Here is a 21,192-nt window from a genome sequence, read left to right as displayed (position 1 = left end):
AAAAACAACAACAACATTTACCTCGATTATCTATGATGTTTTACATTTCACTCCAATCTTACAATTTTTGATTACCTAATATGATTTGTTTTTATTTTTGCATGCCGTTATTAAGAATTATATATAGGATAGATTTTGTTATTTATTTGCCTCTATGATAATTCTTTATGAAGTATTTTCTACATTCTCTTGTAAAGTTCGAATGTATGATTAGTTATAATTCTAAATTTTCAGCTTAAGTTATATTTCTCATAATTTGTTCTTAGTTTTGGCACATATGCCACTTGTTACTCTATTTAAGTTATGAATTTATTTATGTACGAATTATTCTTGTTTTACAATTTTCTTTGAAAAATATATCTATTCATTATGAATTTTGAGTGAATTTTAGACATGATCTGATTGATTTCTTTTGATTAGAAAGGCTGGTAGAATATATGGGGTCATACCTTACTTTTTATCTGAGGGCAATTTAACTAGTGATGACCATGGTTGGGAGGGCGATTTAGCAGCAAATGTTATCTTGTTGCTTAAGTCTTTTGATATAACTTTCTCTTACTTTCTCTTCGATGCTTTCTCTTTAGAACATTCTTTCATGTACTTTCTCTCCTTTCTTCTCAGTATTATCATTCTCTCTCTATTATACAATGTATTATATTTCTGATATCATTTATTTCGCACGCAATAAAAATGTTAAATTTCATGTAGCACACTGGTATAGGGTACATTGATGCCATATGAACCCCCCCTCCGACGAGCCATAAGGCCGGTAAAAAATGCGTGCAGGTATTACAATGTTCCACAAATACATCTACCACATACATCTTAACGTTGCATGCTACAACCCTGGACAGAAAACCAGACAAATTTAAAATTACAAAATTTATATCAATCGTATAGACTTCGGGATACGATATATATATATATATATATATATAATGTTCTACAAATTTATATATTAAAGCAATATGTAAATCTGACCCGAATTAAAGTATGTTTGGCAAACATCATTTTGCCAAATTACATGAAATGGGGCAAAAAGTAAATGGGATTTATATTTAAATCTGAAACGATTTGAAACCCCATTAAACAAACAGACAAACAATTTAATCAAATCGGAAGAAGATATTCATGGGAGCCATACCACGTTGGGCAGAATGTCTTCGAATTCGGACAACCTCTTAGGTTGGGAGCACTATTGAAATATAATCCGAAAAAAATATATGTGGAAGGAATACCTAAATTATCTAAAGCGTAAATTTTTTACGATTTCCAAAATTTAAATTGAAACCGGCGGCGCGTTCGCCATTTTAATACCCTTCTCCACACTGTGGTACAGGATATTATGTCTTCGTGCATATGTTTATAACAGACAGAATGAAATGAGATATTAAATATTTACGTCTTTTCTTGCAAAATCGTAGTCAGCGTCTCCGAAATAATGGGCAAAAAATAGGATCTCCGGCCTATAATGCGATGAGCAAAATTTTACTTCATATTTATATTTAAATCCTAACAGACTGGGACCAAACTTTGGCGCCATGTGCAAAACTTCGTCTCAGTCAGACAAACTTTGGCTATTTTTTTAATTGCTTCAGGTGACAGGAATTAAATTGACAAAGACTCTGGTGTCAATAATGATCACTTTTTTCAATAAGAAAAATACTTACCATATCAATTAAGTCAATTTTGCTTGTATCGGTTAAATCAGACCAATAGCCATGGTCTAGCCATTGGCGCACTAATTCCAGCGGTGGTTGAGATCCATAGGTATCTCTGCTGGGCATCGCAACATCATCACAAAACACAATACACTGAAAATACAAATTATATACACTGGCTTGTTAATACACATACTTGACGTGCATACTTTTTTCCCCACGGGTGGACCATAGACACCTTTGCGTCTTCTATCCAATTTCGCCATAACCGTATCCTGTACCAATTGCGCCGATGTTCTTGCGGAAAAGTTAATGATGTTAATCATATTCGATTGTTTGGGTAACGCCATTAAATTGTTCGTCAATATAGCACTTTTTCCCGTGCCGGTAGGACCAATAACCAGCATAGGATATGACAAATTTAAGCAAAATTCTTGCCAATATGTTAGATAACCAGACTCATTGGTTGGTACGATTAGTTCACTGATTTGAGCTCCCTCTGGAAATAATGATGTGACAGCTGTGGGATCGTCACCTGACTTTTGCCATGTCCACCAATTTTCTTGTTCATCGAAACGATAATCCATAAGGGTCAGTTTTTCGGGAAACATTTGTCCTCGATTTAGGGAGAAGTATTTAGGTCGCGGATAGTTCTCATTGGCACCATAAAGAATTTTCCGTATCATGCTATCGAAATGTTTAATGCCTTTGACTGCAAGAAATACCAAAACATATTAAGAGAAGTAAAAAGCTGGACATAAATTATTCCGTTGCAATCAAAGTAATATCATGTACCAATATAACCCATAAAGTCATCTGTGCACATAAGCGCATTTTTAAATCCACCCATGCCGAACTTATCGACAAAAGGACATGTGTGTATTGGGTTTATTTTCTCCATTTAATTCTGAGCTCTGAATAACACACATTTAACTTGTCATCCTTAAATCATGTGTTACATATATAAACATACCTTGTAAATGCGATCCATAAGCCCACGCAAAGCAAAACAGAAACATTTGTTGGAACCATACCTGATTAAAGGATTTATGTTTATCCAGGAAGTGGAAGAAGAAGCGGGAGAACATCTTGAAGAGAAAAACATATTATGTTAAATAACGTTTTGAAAATAAATATATATTACAACAGAGAAATTTTCAAAATATATGTATAAATATAATTGTAATTTGTTTTTGCAAAATAGTCAGGCTTAATCCCAGTTTGTCAGGCGCCAACGAAACGAACTTCTCATTGGGGTCGTATCGCTGGTAACGTAAGAACTTCGAATTGTCACAAGAGACATTTGGGTTTGAAAGGTTTTTTGTAAAGAAGTTATTAATAGCTTCTGGGGAGAACAAAAAACTAAGGGACTTGATGAGGATCAGTGGCGAGATCCGAAACTATAGTCTTATCTGCCTTACCCCTCGGCGGACAATGCCATACATTCCCCACTAATAAATAGTTGTTTTTTATAAAAATAACAAACTGGGATTAAGCCTGGCTATTTTGCAAAAACAAAATACAAATGGTATCCCAAATAACCCGACAACACTACTATAATTGTAATTATTTTATACTAAATCAATCGTTTTTTGAATCAATTCACGTCACTATAGACTGTACCGTAGTAGGGGCATTGATGCACAATTTACATAAAATTGGACGAAAATATGTGGGGTGAAGCATACACAGGAAAACATTTTTAATGAATATTTTCATAACATCATTCATATACCTCTCTTTGATAAACTTGAGAAAAACTCAATGTCTTCCAAAAAATTTAAACATTTCATTAATATCACAACTATTTTCCTACTATGCTCTACTCTCCCCTCTCTCGCTCTCTCTCCTTTTATTTAAAAAAAAAAAACAAACAAATGTATACCACCCAAGAAAAAACACTATAATTCATTTACCATTATTTGCGCTCATTCGTCGTCCTCTCCCTATCTCCCTCTTTTTTTTTTGGCAAAAACAAATGTATTCCACCAAAGAAAAATAAACCACCACCATTCATTATTTAGCTGTCTTTTGTTTTGGTCGTTATTTTTGCAACAGTTCCTGTAGCTAACAACCGTCGACTTTCCATTCACTAGATTGTGGCTAGTTTTGCATTCCATTACCGATCTCTGCATTGGTGTTACAAAATTCGCATCTGTAGTTTCAAAATTATTTCGATATAAATCCTAAATACAATTTATCAAATACGTGTTGATATGAACAAAAATCCCTACCGATTGTTTAACATTGTATATGGTTATTCAAATGAACATGATGTTAGTAAATAAGATGAAACGGGACGAAGACATAACAAAGAAGAAGTAAACTTAAAATAAAAACAGAAACATTAAAACCAGTGTTGCTCAGCCCTTTACTTTATCGTGACATACGTATTCTTTCTCAATTTAGATTTGCTGTTTGTTCAGCATAGACGGGCGAGTAACATACAAATACCAATGCAAGTATTATGAGCATCGATGATTAAAACCACAAAAATTTATGTGCCATAAGGACCACCAAACATACTCCACTTTTACTCTCTCTCTCTCTGACAAGAAGGCGGATATGCGCCCACCAGCGCACCAAAGTGCTGCACCAATTGGAGAGCATGTAGAAGGCATACTCTCCCCCTTGGTGAGGGCAAAACCACAACCCCCGCGAAGCTCCCCAGGGGGCAACACCAACTGTCAGACTGGATCAACAGATCCAGGGGCACCTGACACCCGCGGTACGGAAAACCTCCGCTCAGGCTCGAGACCGAAGCCTCTCCCAGTTCGACGCAAGTCCGGGCTGGTATTCCAATGCAAAATACAGCACCATTCAAAACCCGCAGGCGGCAAGGAAAAACCTTGCCCCAAGCAGTGGCGACGTCGAACAAATACACATAACACAAACAATTAACATGCTGTCCTCACGGACTGCACAAAGGGCCCAAAGGACCGCGGCATCGGACATCACAAGACAAACAATCAACGAAACTGCCCTCACGGGCAGCCTACACGACATCCACAACCGCAGAAGTGACTTCCGCGAAGTAGAGAGACCGCGAACCTCCCACGATGCGGAACGACAGCAGAGCACAGCATCCACAACAACAACCAACCGCACCACCGCCAACCGGCGCACCAACCCACCACCACCCGGTACAACCGTCTAAACCCAATTGCAAGGAGGCTATGCACGAGGACCACCTTCGCTAAGTACTGTCCTTCTCCTAAATGCTTCACTACTCAAACAACTAAAGGTCCGATTGTCTTCAAGAGCACTACTGAAATCAGACCCCGCCCCTCCATTCGATATACCCATACTTGCTAAATCTCTAAAGTCATCATAGTAACAGCATTCCGTCAGTATATGATTCCAGTCCTCAGTCATCCCGCACCCACATAAATCCGTCTGGGCCAGGCCTCTCTTATGCAGAAAAGCATTGAGAGAGCTACGAACGTTGCGTCACGAATAAGTTCGTACGTCACCCTCCCTTTGTCACTGTTCGTCCACCTTGTCCTCCACCTATCAACAACACAGTCCCGAAGGATAGTAATAGTAAGAAATCAATCAACTTACTTGATATTGATATATTGCAGATGTCTCCAACATTTTCTTACAATCCGTTAAGATATCCAAAGCTGCTGGGACTAACCATTCCACCATTTCCTCAAACAATGTCATATAAATATCGTTGAGGCCCACATTCTCCGATAATACATTGAGAAAACTGCTATGCAAAGCACGCCAACCCAATTGAGCAGGCTCCATGTATATCATACCGCAACGCGATACAGTTGCCGGCGATGCCTGTTCCAAATCGGCCGGTTCAAACATCATATTCATTAGCTTGGTCATGGTGATAATTTCACCAGACATCAAACACAGCTTTTTGTTATCATCCAAAACGGTATTTAGATTTTCAATCCAAACAGCATCGACTGGACCGTCAAAGAAAATCCAATAGCGTTCATTCGCAGCAGCTGTGGCAAATTCACGAAATGTCTTAGCCAAAACACCATCATACCATTCATGTGAGATGGGATCAAAACGACCATAGAGTTGGCCCATAGTTATGGCTTTTGGATTGATAATGCGATAATTCGTTGGATATTCACGCAATGTGGCTGTCTCATCGTTGGCTAGGCAACGCAAACAATGGGCAAGCACCTAGAACATTAAATACTAACCTTAAAAATTTTACACTTAATAAATAATTTGGAAAGCAGTACCTGCCAAGCTGTAGTTTTTCCACCCATTGGTCCACCCACTACCATTAGACCATGTCTGACCAATAACATTTCATAGATTTGTAAAATTTTCTCAACAAACCAAGGTGTTGCTTGCAAATTCCTTTCGGCCAAGGTTATTTTCAGCCATTTCATAAGATCATCACGAGAGGGCTGTAGCGAAGAGAAAACATTGCGAATAAAGGATATTTTAATTTGAAATGTTGAGATTATTTTTAAAAGAAAACAAAATATAGGAAAGCGTATAAGCAAAAACCTAAAGAATTCGTTAAAATCAGCGCATTTCCTTTGATCTTAAATGTCGGTGCAGTACGCAATTTACTCTTGCCATCATTACATGCTAAATTTATGTGATCGGTTTAAACATTAAGTTTTCTTGTTTCAGAACTTTCATTTTAAAATTTAATATGAAACTGTATGTTTTTAATTTTTCGAGGAAATTCAATCGCTACTTTCATGTAGTATTGTCATTATACCTTTGATGTCATAGCTATTACACTTTGGCAAAGCTTTTAGACATCTTTGAAATTACACAGCCTCCTGCAGTAAACATTTTATATCTCTGCACTTCAGTAGGCCAATTATGTAACTTTTTAACAACATTCGACATTGTTTATTTTACAACAAATTAATTTGTTTGTTTTGTTGTTTTTACAATAACGAAAGAAAATTAAACAATATCGAATGTTGTTAAAAGTTACAGAATAGGCCCACAGGTCTAGCTGTTCATATGTGACTTACCATCGGTAATTCCGTTCCAGGAAAAAGATCCGTGTAAATACCAACGAATAACGAAACATCCTGCTCCAGGAATTTTGGTAAATTCACATCAACAATGGCGCGTAAAACTATTTGTGATTCCGGTAAATCGGGATACAAGCGACGCAATGATGCCGAAGCCAACAAAACAGATTTCACTGCACGCATACCTGAAATGAAATATTGAACACATGCAGTGATTTTCTTTAAGAAATTAAAAAAAAATCATTTTCCATTTAAATGCCAAAATAACATATTACATTGGAAAATCTGTTATTTTACTCTACTCTACCTTTATATTAACCTAGAAGGTCTCCAAATTATTGCATACGACAAAGAAAGTCAGCTCGTATTACTTACCATAATCGTAATGTGATTGCGATGACAGCTGTTCCGAACAAAGCTTGTATGCAAGTACAATTTTTTGAGCTAATTGACGTGCTTCGTCAAATCCATTTGAATATAATGTGATCTCACCGATCATTGCATAATCTGGCACCATCATAGCTACTGTTCGAAAAAGTACTTTTAGGTTATCGGGAAGTTCAGTACGCCCAGCATAGCTTATATGGATGAAAGAAAAAATAATAATAATTACGCTGTGCAACAAGATTTTGGGGAGTCAAAATTTCCATTGGAAATTAGAGCCCCTGACACTGAAGGGCAAATTCCCAATAGGTCATGCTTTTGAGTAGTGTTGTGAGCAATTTTTGCCGTTAACTTAAGTCCATGAAGAAACCAGTAAGGAAAGCTCAAAAGGGACGGGACCGAATATATGATACCCTTCACCACTTTGGATATATACAAGACGTGCTAATATATGCAGTATACTGTAGATAGGACAGCCATATAATCTTTAGAGGACCACTGAAATGGAATCGGGCGAAACTAAATGTGTGATCTACATAGACATTTGAACCAAAAAAAAACCAATACTCATACCAGTCTGAAATCTATTAAAGTTTGCATGTCAATCGGATTCTTTTGTGTACCATTTGTAGTAAATCGAGCATAATAATGTGTAATATGTATATCTGGACCTAATTGAGCAACCGTGGTGTATACCATTTGATGCCACAGTGCGGTGTCCATGTAAGTGGTGTTCATCGGTGCACCTTATATATAATAACAGACGAAAATATATATGGGAGATATGTTTACACCCTTTTCACATGTTATTCAAAACATATCAAATGTAATTCGAGAATTCCATTTGTAATTCACAACATATAATTTGCAATTCGAGAACTCCATTTGCAATTCACTACATATCAGATGTAATTCGAGAATTTCATTTGTAATTCCTAGAATACCTTTCGAAATTCATAGAATTCCATTTGAATTCAATAAAATTCCATTTGAAATTTAAATAATTCCATTTGAAATTCTTGACATTTGTTTTGAAATACATAACATTCCATTTGCTTTTCATAACATTTAATTTTAAATTCGAAAAATATTATTTGTAACACAAAAGGAATATGTATGAATTTGAAATGCATTGTTATGAATTACAACAGAAATTTTATGAATTACAAGTGAAATGTTATGAATTTCAAATTGGAATCTTTGAATTTCAAATGGATTTCTTTGAATTTAAAATGAAACTCTACAAAATGCAAATTGAAATATTCGAATTACGAATGAAATTTTTTAAATTTCAAATGTAATTTTTTGAATGTCATACGAAAAGTTTAAAATTACAAATGAAATGTTGTGAATTACAAATTACATACTCGAATTACAAGTGAAATGTTACGAATTGCAAATTGCGTTTTCGAATTACAAATGGAATTCTCGAATTGCAATTGAAATGTTTTGAATAACATTTGAAAAAGGTGTAAATCTAAACTCACCTCTGCCAAATTTCGTGTAAATCGAATAAACATAGGCTCTTCGGTGCAATCGGAAAAACTTTGGGAGTTTGATGCACCATTTAGATAAAATCGGACGAAAATATATACAACAACATGGTCCTATTTCAGTGCGCTGTGCAAATTTTTGTTTGAATCGGAGAAATAGTAGGTTTGTCTCAACTTATTTTAACAACATTTTACAGAAGTCAAATTGGACTTAAGTCTGTTCGCTATGCAAAATTTTATATGAATTGGTCAAATTTTGCGGGTTTGGTGCACCATTTACCAAAAATTATACGAAACTATATATGGGAGCACTATCTAAATCTGAACCGATTTCCACAAAACTTCTTATACATCAATATTGACCTATTTAACTACGCTTTGCAAAATTTTGTATCAATCGGACAATGCTTAGGAGTTTGGTGCTACATTTACTATATTTAAATCTAAAGCGTTTTCAACAAAACTTCGAAGACATTAAACTGGACCTAGTTCAGTACGCTGTGTAAAATTTTGTTTTGATCGCACAAATATTTGTATTTGATGCACCATTTAGATAAAATGGGACGAAAAAATATATATAGGGGCTATATCTAAATCTGAACCGATTTCCACAAAACTTCCTACATATCAATATGGACCTATTTAACTACACAATGCACAATTTTGTATTAATCAGACAAATATGGGGAGTTTGGTGCTCCCTTTACCAAAAATCGGACTAAACTACATCTGGGAGCTGTATCTAAATCTGAACCGATTTACACAAAACTTCCTACACCTCAATATGGACCTGTTTTAATACGCTGTGCAAAATGTTGTTTCAATCGGACAAATATTGGGTGTTTGGTGTAACACTTACATTAAATCGGACGAATATATATATATATATATATATATATATATATGATGGATATATCGAAATCTGAACCGTTTTCCTCCAGAAGGATTTGTCCTTGGGCCAAATAAGTAACATATTCCAAATTTCATCCAAATCGGATCATAAATGCGATCTGTACTTTGTTCACATAAATACAGGCACGGATGGATGGATAGACAAACTTGTATAAATCAACTCAGAATGGGTTCTCAAAAGGACCCATGTGTCCATCTTGTTTAATTTTGGCTGTTAGAAGCATATGCACATAGACATAATACCCTGCACCACAGTATAAAAACTTTATATCTTTGTTTTCGGCTATTGCAGGTTATTTTTGAGATGATATTTCTTCAGTTAAATCGAATAAGAAATATTTTTTTAAAGACCTCTGTTCGATCGCGAGTCCTTGTGCTGGGGCCCCCATTAAATAATAACAATTCCTCGTCTTCCATTTGTTCTTCCCTCACTGCCTTTTATTCCTATATTGCTACATATTCAAATCTATGTTGGGTAACCACATGCCAATGTGTAACTATTATCTACATGAAATAAATATTTCAACGTAAAAGTAGTTGGGTTGTTGTTTGTTTTTGAGAAACCGAAACAAAATCCACAACATTTAAATCAAATTGTATGTAAAACTTTGTAACAAGCGTCTGTTATCTGTGTACCAAAATGCAACAAGTAACTTCTAGCCTTGTAAACGGCGTTTAAAAGTAACATAAACTTTTGAAATGATATTCTTTTTGCGAAAAAAAAACTAGAAATTGCTTTGGTGCAACAACATGTACAACAAAGGAAAATTTGACAAAACTTTCTGAGAATTCATTACGAAACTCTTTCGATTGAGCAAAAACAATTATACTTTTGTAAGCAACAGACCTTAGAAAACAGTGGGTTTTATGCATTGAAAACGAAAGGCCATGCAACAAAATTTTCGATTTGCAGATACTTTGTGAAAACAATTTGTTCGATTGGAAATAATTTTTAGAAAGAATGATTGTTTTATTTTTTTTTCGTGCAAATCAATATTATTCCACAGCAGTTCGATTGCAAAATTATGTGGTAGGTACAGTGGATGTGGTAGGTGCAGTAATGAAAAAAAATAAATATAATCTAATATTCTTTTTGACCACAATGACAAGAAAAAAAATTATAAAAGATATTTAAAATAATTTGGCATGGCTTGAAAACAACGGTGAGGTAAAATTGCCTTTATTTTTTGGTCTATTTTAAAAAAATATTCCAGAGAAATTTTAGTTATGTCCGCCCGCCCGTCTGTTTTTATCTCACTAAAATCGGAAAGAATTCCGAAAAAGAGATAAATTTGTGCATAGACGCATCTTACGTTTGTTGGCTATGTTGTATGTAATATTCTGAATAAAGCAAAACATGTGAAAAAAGCGTTAAATTCGCACGGGCCGAACTATCGATACCCTCCATCATAGGTATACTGATAGTTGCTTGACATTAAAGTTCCAACCCCACGTGGAACTATACTATAGCGAATGACCTTGGGAAGTGTGGTTAAAACTTGTGATGTAAACAAAAATGGGTGGGATATTTATATCGACGCCTCCGAACCATAGTATGCTAAGTCTGAAAAGTGAGTTTTTCAGTAGAAGCTTTCAAAGTATGGAAGTTTCTTTAATCGTACGTGCCATGCTAAGTAAATTTTTGCTTATAACTTTGGTTTGGATTGGCCGATGATTACGAAAAAATTTCCGTGAATGTAAATTAAGGACCGTAGTATCTAAAAACGTAAAGAACTTTAAAATATGCTAAGTCGACCTAGCATACTATGGTTCGGAGGCGTCGATATAGCCCTTATCATTTGGAGTTATCATTATATGAGCCGTTATGCCTAATTGAGGACCGATATAGCTCTATTTCGAACCAAACTTATTCCTTTTGTACCTTCCTTCATGATAAATATTAAAAAGACCAAAAATCGGTAGGTATCATTATATGGGGCATAGGCTTATATACGGCCGATATAGATTATTCTCGAACCTGACATTCTAGTTTTTTTATTTCGGTATGCCGTAAGGTAGAATGACTACAACATATGGCTAAATCGGCCAAATCGTCTTAGAATTCCTTACTTTGTAGGGTATAAACTGACAGTATAACTGTATAACTGATGAGAAAACTCATATTAAATATACAGTGTTAATAATTTTGGGTAGTGAAAATGTTTTTTTTTAGTGGGGTATATGGGGGCTACACTTAAAATTGTTCCATATTAGTAATATTTAGTAGAAGGATGTGTTATACAATGAGAACAATAAATACAAAACTACAGCCAAGTTAGTTGGAAAAGGTGTCCAAGAATTCCCAATATTGGGGGTACCGTTATATGGGGACTGCACAAAAACGTAAACCGATATATCCCATTTCATTACCAAAGATCTTAGGATCTCTATCTTAAATTTTGCGATCTCTATCGTGATTTCAACAAACAGCCGGGCATTCGTAAATCGACATATAATTGTATTCTGATGAAATTAAATATACTATTTAGGGTCTCCGGTGAACATTTCGAGTTGTTGCAATGCGGAATGACAAATTTAGTATACACTCGACCATATGCTGGTGGGTATAAAAATTAAATCAACAAATTCGTGAAATAAATAAGTTGGTATCGTTATAAACGTAGATGGCTATAATCCATTTTTGTACATGACTTGGCTGCAGACACACTTCTATGCAATATTTTGGTGATCTATAGAATTTCCAGATTAAATGATAATCTTTTACATATTAAATGCAACTTTTTCTAAATTAAACGAAACCTTTTCCAAATTAAATGAAACCTTTGCAAATTAAATGAAAACTTTTCCAATTGGAATGAAACCTTTTACAAATGTAATGAAACGTTTTACAAATGGAATGAAACATTTTGCAATTCGAATGAAACATTTTCCAAATTAAATGAAACCTTTATTCTTGTCCAAGGAAATATATTATTTGAGTGTTAATGACAAGACATAAGAAAATCGAATCCAAAAGCAACCTAAAATTCCTACCTATTCTCCAATGCTAAATCCAATTAAAAATGCCGAGTTTTGTGACGCTTCGATGGAACATAACATTACGAAATATTAAAAAACTTACTCCGCAAGACTGCTCTAACTACGTTATGGACATGGTTACAAAAAAATCACAATTACATAACCATACAACTATATTTGTTAATATTATTTGATTTAATTTTCAAATATTGATTAAAATTACTGTAAATATTATATTTCCTTGGACAAGAATAAAAGTTTCATTTAATTTGGAAAATGTTTCATTCCAATTGCAAAAGGTTTTATTAGAAAAGGTTTCTTTTAATTGTTTTTGCAAAATAGTCAGGCTGAATCCCAGTTTGTTGTTTTTATAAAAAACAACAAACTGCATCTTTTTTTTAATTTGCAAAAGGTTTCGTTTAATTTTGAAAAAGTTTCATTTAATCTGGAAATGCTATATATCATTTTGATCAGAGGAAGGAGATGCCTTCATTGACTTAGAATTTCCTCCTGACCCTTAAAGGAATAGTCCCTGATGTTTTGCATGAATTACAAACCAAAGATCAAATTTAATGTTCTCTCCATACAATGGTAGGGGGTATAATAACAATAGAAGAACAAAATAAATGAATGAAGAATGCAGCCATGCACGAGAACATCTCGGTACATATACGTTAACCTTCCATGCAAATACCCTATCCAACCAACTTTGTGAATTTGAACTCGTTATTTTTTAAATGCTCGAACAGAAATGCATTAGCAAGGAAACAAGGCAAAGGTATCGTTGTTATTTGAACAACGAATGTTTGCTAACAATAATGCACAATTGTTGTTTGAATCGTAGAGAAAAATTAAAGGTAGTCTTTTTTAAAATACGACACAAGCCATGGTTGAGTATGCTGAAGAAGATGATATCTACACGGATTGTTGAATTCCAATTTATAAACACAAACGTTGGAAAGGGCAAACGTTTTAAACAGCGATTTGGAATTTTATTAAAGTAATGTGTGATTTTTGTTTGGTTTGCAAATAATATCGTTCGGCAGTTATCAAACAATTTCAAGCTATGAAACGTACGACAGCAAAAACTGTTCAAAAATTGCTAAATAAATCATGGAAATCGCTCAGGAGCTGTTGAACATCGCCAAAGACAAACCACATTGCCTCAAACATTTCATAACTGGTGAATAATCTTTCGGATTGAATCTTGACATTAAAATCAAAGTCCAATCATTTAAATATATGCATCCAGAAGAACCATGACCGAAAAAGGTCTGATATGTTTGATAAAGTGTGATGGTTTAGTTCACTGTTATCTTCAACTGCAAAGTGAGGTTGTATCATGACCAAAAAATAAAGCAATTTGTTGCCTATGCCAAAAAGTTCGTCTCCGAAGAGGTTTCGATAAATCGCTGACATAAGTGTATTATCCAGTGTATTATCCCGACTTTAAACAAGACTACATATTGATAAAACAAAAACAAGTAAGAACGTCATTAAGTTCTAAACTCGCCAATAGTCCCAAAACAAAGGATAATGTGGGTACCATTAGGTAAATCGCATGGAAAATGTACCATAATTCCCCATCTTAAAACATTCGGAGATTCCGGTGATATCTTAAAGTAGTCACTACTTTAAGATATCACCGGAACATTGATAATTTTTTGGTCTATCTATCCTGAAAAAGAGTCCAATGTTTATACTTTTTAGTAGTGAGCTTTGACATCCAATAAGAAAATATAAATTACAGCTCTGGTTGCTTTCTCTTTCCCAGTAAGTGTTCAATTAGTTAAGAGCTTGTGGGTGGTCATTTGGAGCCATAGGATCATAAAACATACAAGGATATTAAATATTCACGTTGCCATAGAAAAAGATGAATCTCTGTAGGTTATTGTCTTTATGAAGGCAATAATTGTATAAGTCTTGCATATCTATGAAGGCACAGCGATTAAGTCGACTCATGGAGCACATCATCTATGATAACGCGAAGAACGTTGTTGTTTTTGATCCACAGAGGTTGAACGCATCTAATACCTTCTGGAGACTGTCAGCGATTGTTTGAGCTTAGGCAACTTAATTTGTCAGTTTATAGAAGCTTTCATCCTCTTTGCACAACCCTTCGCTTTTTTACTTCCATTGAATCAATGATTCCCCTTTTTCCTGGTCTTGCCAGTATTGCAATAATTGAACCTCCCCCATTCTCGACTTTAAATTTTCAAGATTTTCAATGGACTGGTAAATTAATACCAATGCTAGTTAAGATTTGTAACTTTGCACATACATATTTAAAGATTTAAAAGTGAAGAAAATAATTAACAAAATTGTTTTGTTATTGTTTTATTGTTGTTTTTTTGTGATTAAAGAAAAGTCCTTATGTTGAATGGCGGGCATGATAACTCCTCTCTGGAATCCGGAATCCGAAAATTTCAATAATGTTAGTAAGAATACATGTCTAGCTCTCGTATGAACTAGGATTATTGACTTTGCTCAAAAACTAACAAAATGGCGGACCTTTGAATTTTTTTTTAATTGCTCAAGAATGTCTTTTTAAAATTTCAAAAACTCTTGAAGTTATAATCGATTTAAATAAGCGACCGGTGGCAACTCTTAAAATTACAATCGATTTAAAAAAGCGACTGGCGGCAACGGGAGCGTTTCTCAGCACTTTAGTTTTTTTCCATAATATTGTTTTTACGATTTGCGAAACTATAACTAAAAATCTATTAATCCGATCAAATTTAAAATTGAAATCGATCAAATTTATCACTAATTCAGGCCCTACATAGCTATTGTTTAAACTAGAATCTGAAAAGGAAAAATCTGCTCTGAAAAGGAATGTTCTGGTGTGATGCCAAATGTCCGACCTTGACACGGTTGAATTTAATTCGTAGATGCAATTTCGCAACAATAGTCGATATAAATACAACTTATCAAGTAAAGACATTTGTAAGCCACATTGCCCAATGTGCCTGATGAACCGCTTAACCAACGGCGAAACGCATCGCATAATGGTGGGAATGTAGTATCTCTCTGGCTTTCCTTTTCATTGCAACTCCGATCATGTAGCTCATCTCGAAAGAGAAATTATTAGAATAATTCCATTCCGTGAAGATATTTCCATATTTCCAGCGTATAATACCCACATCAAAAACCCATCCAAAATCATTACGTTTTCGTCACAAGTGTTATTTCCAATAGGGAATATTAAAATTACGACTATTACACGGACTGTCATCCTTGATTGGCGAGTGTCTTCATTGGTATGCCGCTCCTTTTACCCAGGGGTGCTTCAGCCCCTGCCACGTTGTCTCGTCTTGATGGCGTTTGAAACGTCTGTATCAGAAAATTTGTAACGAATATGCGGTCAAACATAAGGACACACATCAATTGGAAAGGAGTAGCTACCATAAAGGAACCCAAAAAGGGGAATACCAAATAAATGTGACAGAGTTTATTGCGAATTTTATATATATATATATATATATATATATATTAAATTATAAAAAAATTAAAAATAATAATAATTTCAATACGATTTTAGCTTGGACCTTTTTTAATTTTCAGGTATATCTTAGAGTTTCAAATAATAAATTGATTAATTTCTGTACCGTTTACAACTGTTCGTGTACAACAAAACTATCATTTACTTCATTCAATAACCGGAATACCAATGTAAATATTAAAATGTTAACTTTTTTCTTTCACTAAAATTAAAGTATCACTTTATACTTTTCCTGCAATTATTCAAAAAGTTAACAAAATCCATAAACATATTAACTTTCAAGATTTTATATCCATTCTCTATATCTATTGCCAGAACCACCAACAATAAAAGTCATACACACCAATATCAATGGTACATCCAAGCTCTAAAATAACAACATAAATCGCATACAGAGATTTTACTCTTTAAAGAATAATATTCGTATGTATGTGTTACTACGATTATGCACAGACATTAATCCAACTAACAAAAAATAAATCAACAAAGGGATAAGAGATAAAAAAAATTTAGAAGACATATTAATTTAAAGACTAGATTGCTCCCCTTCCATTCATCCAGTTTATTATTTTTGTTGTTGTTGTTGCTTAAAAAAGGCTGAATATAGCAAAAAAAATCGGAGGAAAACATAAAATTGGAATTGCGAAGTGTATGACAAAAAAAAAAAAGAAGAAGAAAAAAAAATAAAATCAAGGAAGAAACGTAACGAAAACATTATTTGTTAACCGCTAACAACACAAAGAAAAACATTGCCAACAAGCGGAAAGAAAACTGGCGCTACAGCAAAACAAACTGCTGTATCAACATTTAGACATCTAACAATCGTTGCAGTTGCAGCATGGAAAGTTGAAAGGAATGAAATGATACGATGCGATAAGAGCTAAAAGCAGAATGGTGGGTGTGTGTGTGTGTATGCTGCGGACAATGTTCCGTGAGAAAGATGCAACAAATATAACTAAACAAACAATGGCATAAATCGAACATAGAAATGTCCTACTCCGTCCTTTGAAAGTTAAAAGAGATTCTATGGGCAATTTTTTAATATTCCATTTTCAAAAAATCAGCTTTTTTGTTTTTTGGCACATCAATGATGTTTGGTACACATATAGAGAAAAATGTTCTGACTCCGAAACCGTTCGCAATCAAATTTTTGGTTAATGCGTTATCGAGGTTTTAATTTTGGGCATGTATTCTGCGGACAATGTTCCGTGAGAAAGATGCAACAAATATAACTAAACAAACAATGGTATAAATCGAACATAGAAATGTCCTACTTCGTCCTATAAAGATAAAAAAGAGATTCTATATACATATACAGTTGCGGTCAAAATAATAGTAGTGACTTTATAAGAAAATTGTTTTGTTTTGTAGATTGTGTGTTTGCTTTTTTTTAACAGCAACATAAAATGTACCTTTTCTGCATATCATTGTTGTTGCTGTTGTTCTTATAATGACAATATGAAAAAGAACAAAGATTTTGGCAGTCAAAATAATAGTAGTGCTGCCAGAAGTCACCGATGTTTTTTAAAATAAATAATTAAAATAGGTATATTTTTTAAAAATTTTGTGTTTAAATTTTTGTAAAAAATTGGGCGTGGCGTGTATTGTACTGTAGAAAAATGATTGTTGATCAGAAGGCTGATTTCGGAGGGTAAATCTTATAAAGAAGTGCAAAATATTATAGGTTGCTCACCGACAATGGTACGCAATGCTATAAAATACACTCCCACTAGTGAAACACGTGGCCGTCTTCCAGTATTATCAAAAAAGGCGTTGCACGTATAGTAAGATATTCAAAACAAAACGTCTTTACTGCTGCTACAGAAATAAAAGACAAACTTGTTGTGGAAGCTGGCGTTGTAACTATTCTCATATGTCTTCGAGATGCAAATTTGGCGTCGCGAAGCCCAAGAAAAGTGCCGTTGTTGAAGGAAGCGACTAAAATTTGCTAAGGATCATCTGGATTAGCCCACTAAAAAATGGAGGAATATTTTGTGTGCCGAAATTGTCCTATATGGCGGGAAAGGCTCACGAGCTTACTTGGACCAATATACTGCATCAAATGTATCATGGATCGCCATTTGTACGTCAAAATATTACAGGAAGTAATGCTTCCATATGCGGAAGATGAAATGCATTTGATTTGGACAAAGGCATTTCATCTTCTTCATTGTCCAACCGGACAATGATCCAAAGAACACCAGCCTTCTTGCAAAACAGTGGTTTGCAGAAAAAAAACATAAGGGTATTGGAATGGCCAGCACAGTCTCCTGATCTCAATCCCATTGAGAATTTATGGTAAAGGCCGTGGTTGCGCAAACAAAACCTACAAGCAACAACACAAAATTTGATTAACTCCATGCCACGACGCTGTGCCGCTGTAATTGCGCTGTGGCAAATCTTTTGCCACTAAATGCTGACTAAAATTCCTAAATGAAATAGCCGACCTATTATTTCTTGTAGTTATTAACCCTTTGTGGCCCAATGTTGCCCACAGGCAACAAAATGTTTCAAAGCTTATATTTATTATACAGCTAGTAGATATTCATTCTTTGGATCTTCTATGTCAAGACCTGATTATGAACGACACATATCACAAGAAAAATCTCAAAAATTCATATTTTTGGTAAAGTTATGAGCTTTTAAATACAGAGAAAAGGACAAAAATGTGTACAATACTAATTTGTGTATACAGTCCAAATTATTTAAATCGCTTCGTGTTCGAAATGTAGGAATTCTGTCATCAGAATTATTTTTGATTCTTGTAAAACAGAATATAGAGAATAATTTAAAATGATCTTTTCATCGATTTTGAATTTGGTTTTCTTGAAATAGGGCTTTGACTTTACAGAAAGAATGTACTGTATCTCCCAAATGCAAGAGTATAGCGATGTCAAACTTCGTCCATATCCTATCTAGGATAGTTGCATTAAATCTGTGAACAGACAATTGTTCTATGATTACGGAAAAAAATTCGGGGCTCAAAGGGTTAATATACATTAAATCGATAACACTACTATTATTTTGACCGACAATATTTGAATTAATTTAAATATTTTCAAATTTATATAGCGAACTTTAATTCAAATTATGTTTTTATTGCATTTAAACTTTATGTTATAAAACTAACGATGTTAAAAAATAAAATTTCAAAACATTCATAAATATTTGAAGCCCTTTTTACTTATTTAAAATTGTTGCCATACCCACTACTATTATTTTGACCGCATTTGTATATATAAACTGGTGGCAAAAACTAAAGAAACTGATATTGCAAACTGAATAAATGACCTGTGACTTTTTTAAATAAAGTTATAGTGTGTTGGCCATTATAAAATCCAGATTTGTTACTTCCGCAACCAAGCTTTGATATGTTTCGGAATATGTTTGCTGGTAATTGTCAACCTGAAACAACACTATATTTTCTTGAGCCGAGGGAACCAAAGCGTTTTTCAACACATTTGTCAATCTCGTAAAAAATTTCAATAATTCATATTATTCATCCGAGGACATAATATTTATCCACTGAGTATGATTCCAATGAATATGTACTTTTGCGAAATCCAATCCGGCTTTCAGATTTTTTAGAAGGATTCTTTTTAGAAATGTTAGAAAATTCTTGATGGTATCCGGGCATATAGACTTGCTACCATAGCTCGCACAGGCTATGTTTTGAAGGATGCATCCAATGATAACCCTCTCACCAATTCCGTAGGGCTTTTAAATGCGTTTTTTTATTTTTACTATAATAGCCATTTCATGATCAGTACGAACTGATGTTTTTTGCGCCAATTCCTCCGGGTTGAATAGTCACTACTGATATAGTTGAATAAAACCATCTTATAATTCAAGAAGTCACGAATTTATTTATGGAACATTTCTCCAAAATAATTTTATGTGATAAATTATTTTCGCAATCACTTGTAATAAGCTGTTTTATCGGCTATTGTATACCCTTCAGCACAGTGGTCTTTGTGCATATATTTTTAACCGGCAAAAGGAAACGAGATAGAACCATGGTTCCTTTTTGGAATATGCATAGAGTCACTTTCTGAGTAGATTTATGCATGTCCGTCCGTCCATTTATTTTTGAGAACAAAGTACAGGTCGCATTTATGATCCGATTTGGATGAAATTTGGCCCAAGGACGAACCCTATTGAAATTGGAGAAAATCGGTTCCAATTTATATATATATACATATATGTATTTTCGTCCGAATTTCATCCAATCTTCCAATGTTTATTCGATTCCAAAAAAATTTTGCACAACATACTGAATTAAGTCCAATTTGACAACTGTGAAATTTTGTGGAAATCGGTTCAGATCCGATTTTATGTAAATGGTGCACGAAACTCCTAAGATTTGTCCGACTCAGACAAAAATTTGCACTGCGCACTAGACTTAGTCCAATTTGATGTCTGTGAAGTTTTGCTGAAATCGGTCCAGATTTAGATATAGCTTCCATATATACCACTCACCAAACTCAAAATATTTGCTCGATTGAATGATGCCCCAAACTCTCAATATTTGTCCGATTGAGACAAAATTTTGCACATCATACTGAATTAAGGGAACCCCCCTCTTCACGATTTTAATTTTTCAAGATTTTCAATGTGCTGGTAAATCAATACCAATGCTTGTTAAGGTTTGTAACTTTGCACATATATATTTGGATATTTTAAAGAGAAGAAAAATAATTTACAAACAATTTTTGTTATTGTTTTGTTGTTGTTTTTTGTATTTAAAGAAAATTCCTTATTTTTGATGGCGGGCATGATAACTCCTCACTGAACATATCGGAATCCGAAAATTCCAATGGTGTTAGAAAGAGTACATGTCTGGCTCTCGTATGAACTAGGATTATTGACTTAGCTCTAAAATTAATAAAATGGTGGAACTTTGAAGAAAATATTTTTGGAAAATCGCCGATTTCTGACCAAAAACCAAGTTAAAAAATAAGGAAGATCTTCACCGACTGACTTCATCCTAGTTCATACGATAGCTATACACTCACAGAGAAACGTGTACAAAATTTGGAATCGATTGGGTTATTAGTTTTTGAGTTATCGTGGCCGCCATTCTCAAAAAAGAAAAAACTCGTTTAAAGTTTGAGAAGCCCTTCAGCCGTCACTTGATGCTGACACAATAAATCGGCTATATCTTCAAGAGTTCTTGAGATTTTCACTTGAAATTTTGTAGGGACATTCTTGAATTAGTGTAGATTCTAATTAAATAAAAAAATAAATATATAAAAAATGACCCCGAGAATGGGGGGTCACCT

The 21,192-nt window shown here is 34.2% G+C and overlaps 1 protein-coding gene across 1 annotated transcript in view; it reads right to left on the bottom strand.

The window, feature by feature from the left end:
* Positions 1-825: 825 nt before the first annotated feature.
* LOC133338315 (dynein axonemal heavy chain 3-like) overlaps positions 826-21,192 on the bottom strand; it is a 92,545-nt gene continuing 72,178 nt past the window's right edge. The window contains exons 30-37 of the mRNA XM_061546491.1: positions 7,016-7,218; positions 6,638-6,825; positions 5,879-6,049; positions 5,226-5,816; positions 2,635-2,749; positions 1,871-2,373; positions 1,671-1,814; positions 826-846 (exon numbers count right to left, since the gene is read on the bottom strand). Of these exons, the coding sequence (XP_061402475.1) occupies positions 826-846; positions 1,671-1,814; positions 1,871-2,373; positions 2,635-2,749; positions 5,226-5,816; positions 5,879-6,049; positions 6,638-6,825; positions 7,016-7,218 (1,936 nt within the window). The remainder of the gene's footprint in view (positions 847-1,670; positions 1,815-1,870; positions 2,374-2,634; positions 2,750-5,225; positions 5,817-5,878; positions 6,050-6,637; positions 6,826-7,015; positions 7,219-21,192) is intronic.

The sequence above is a fragment of the Musca vetustissima genome, unplaced genomic scaffold, assembly GCF_032173495.1.
Source record: "Musca vetustissima isolate MV318-11 ecotype Yass unplaced genomic scaffold, APGP_CSIRO_Mvet_v1 utg11336, whole genome shotgun sequence".
Taxonomy (NCBI): domain Eukaryota; kingdom Metazoa; phylum Arthropoda; class Insecta; order Diptera; family Muscidae; genus Musca; species Musca vetustissima.
The sequence above is the reverse complement of the archived record's forward strand: the minus strand, read 5'-3'. Positions and strand labels throughout refer to the sequence as shown.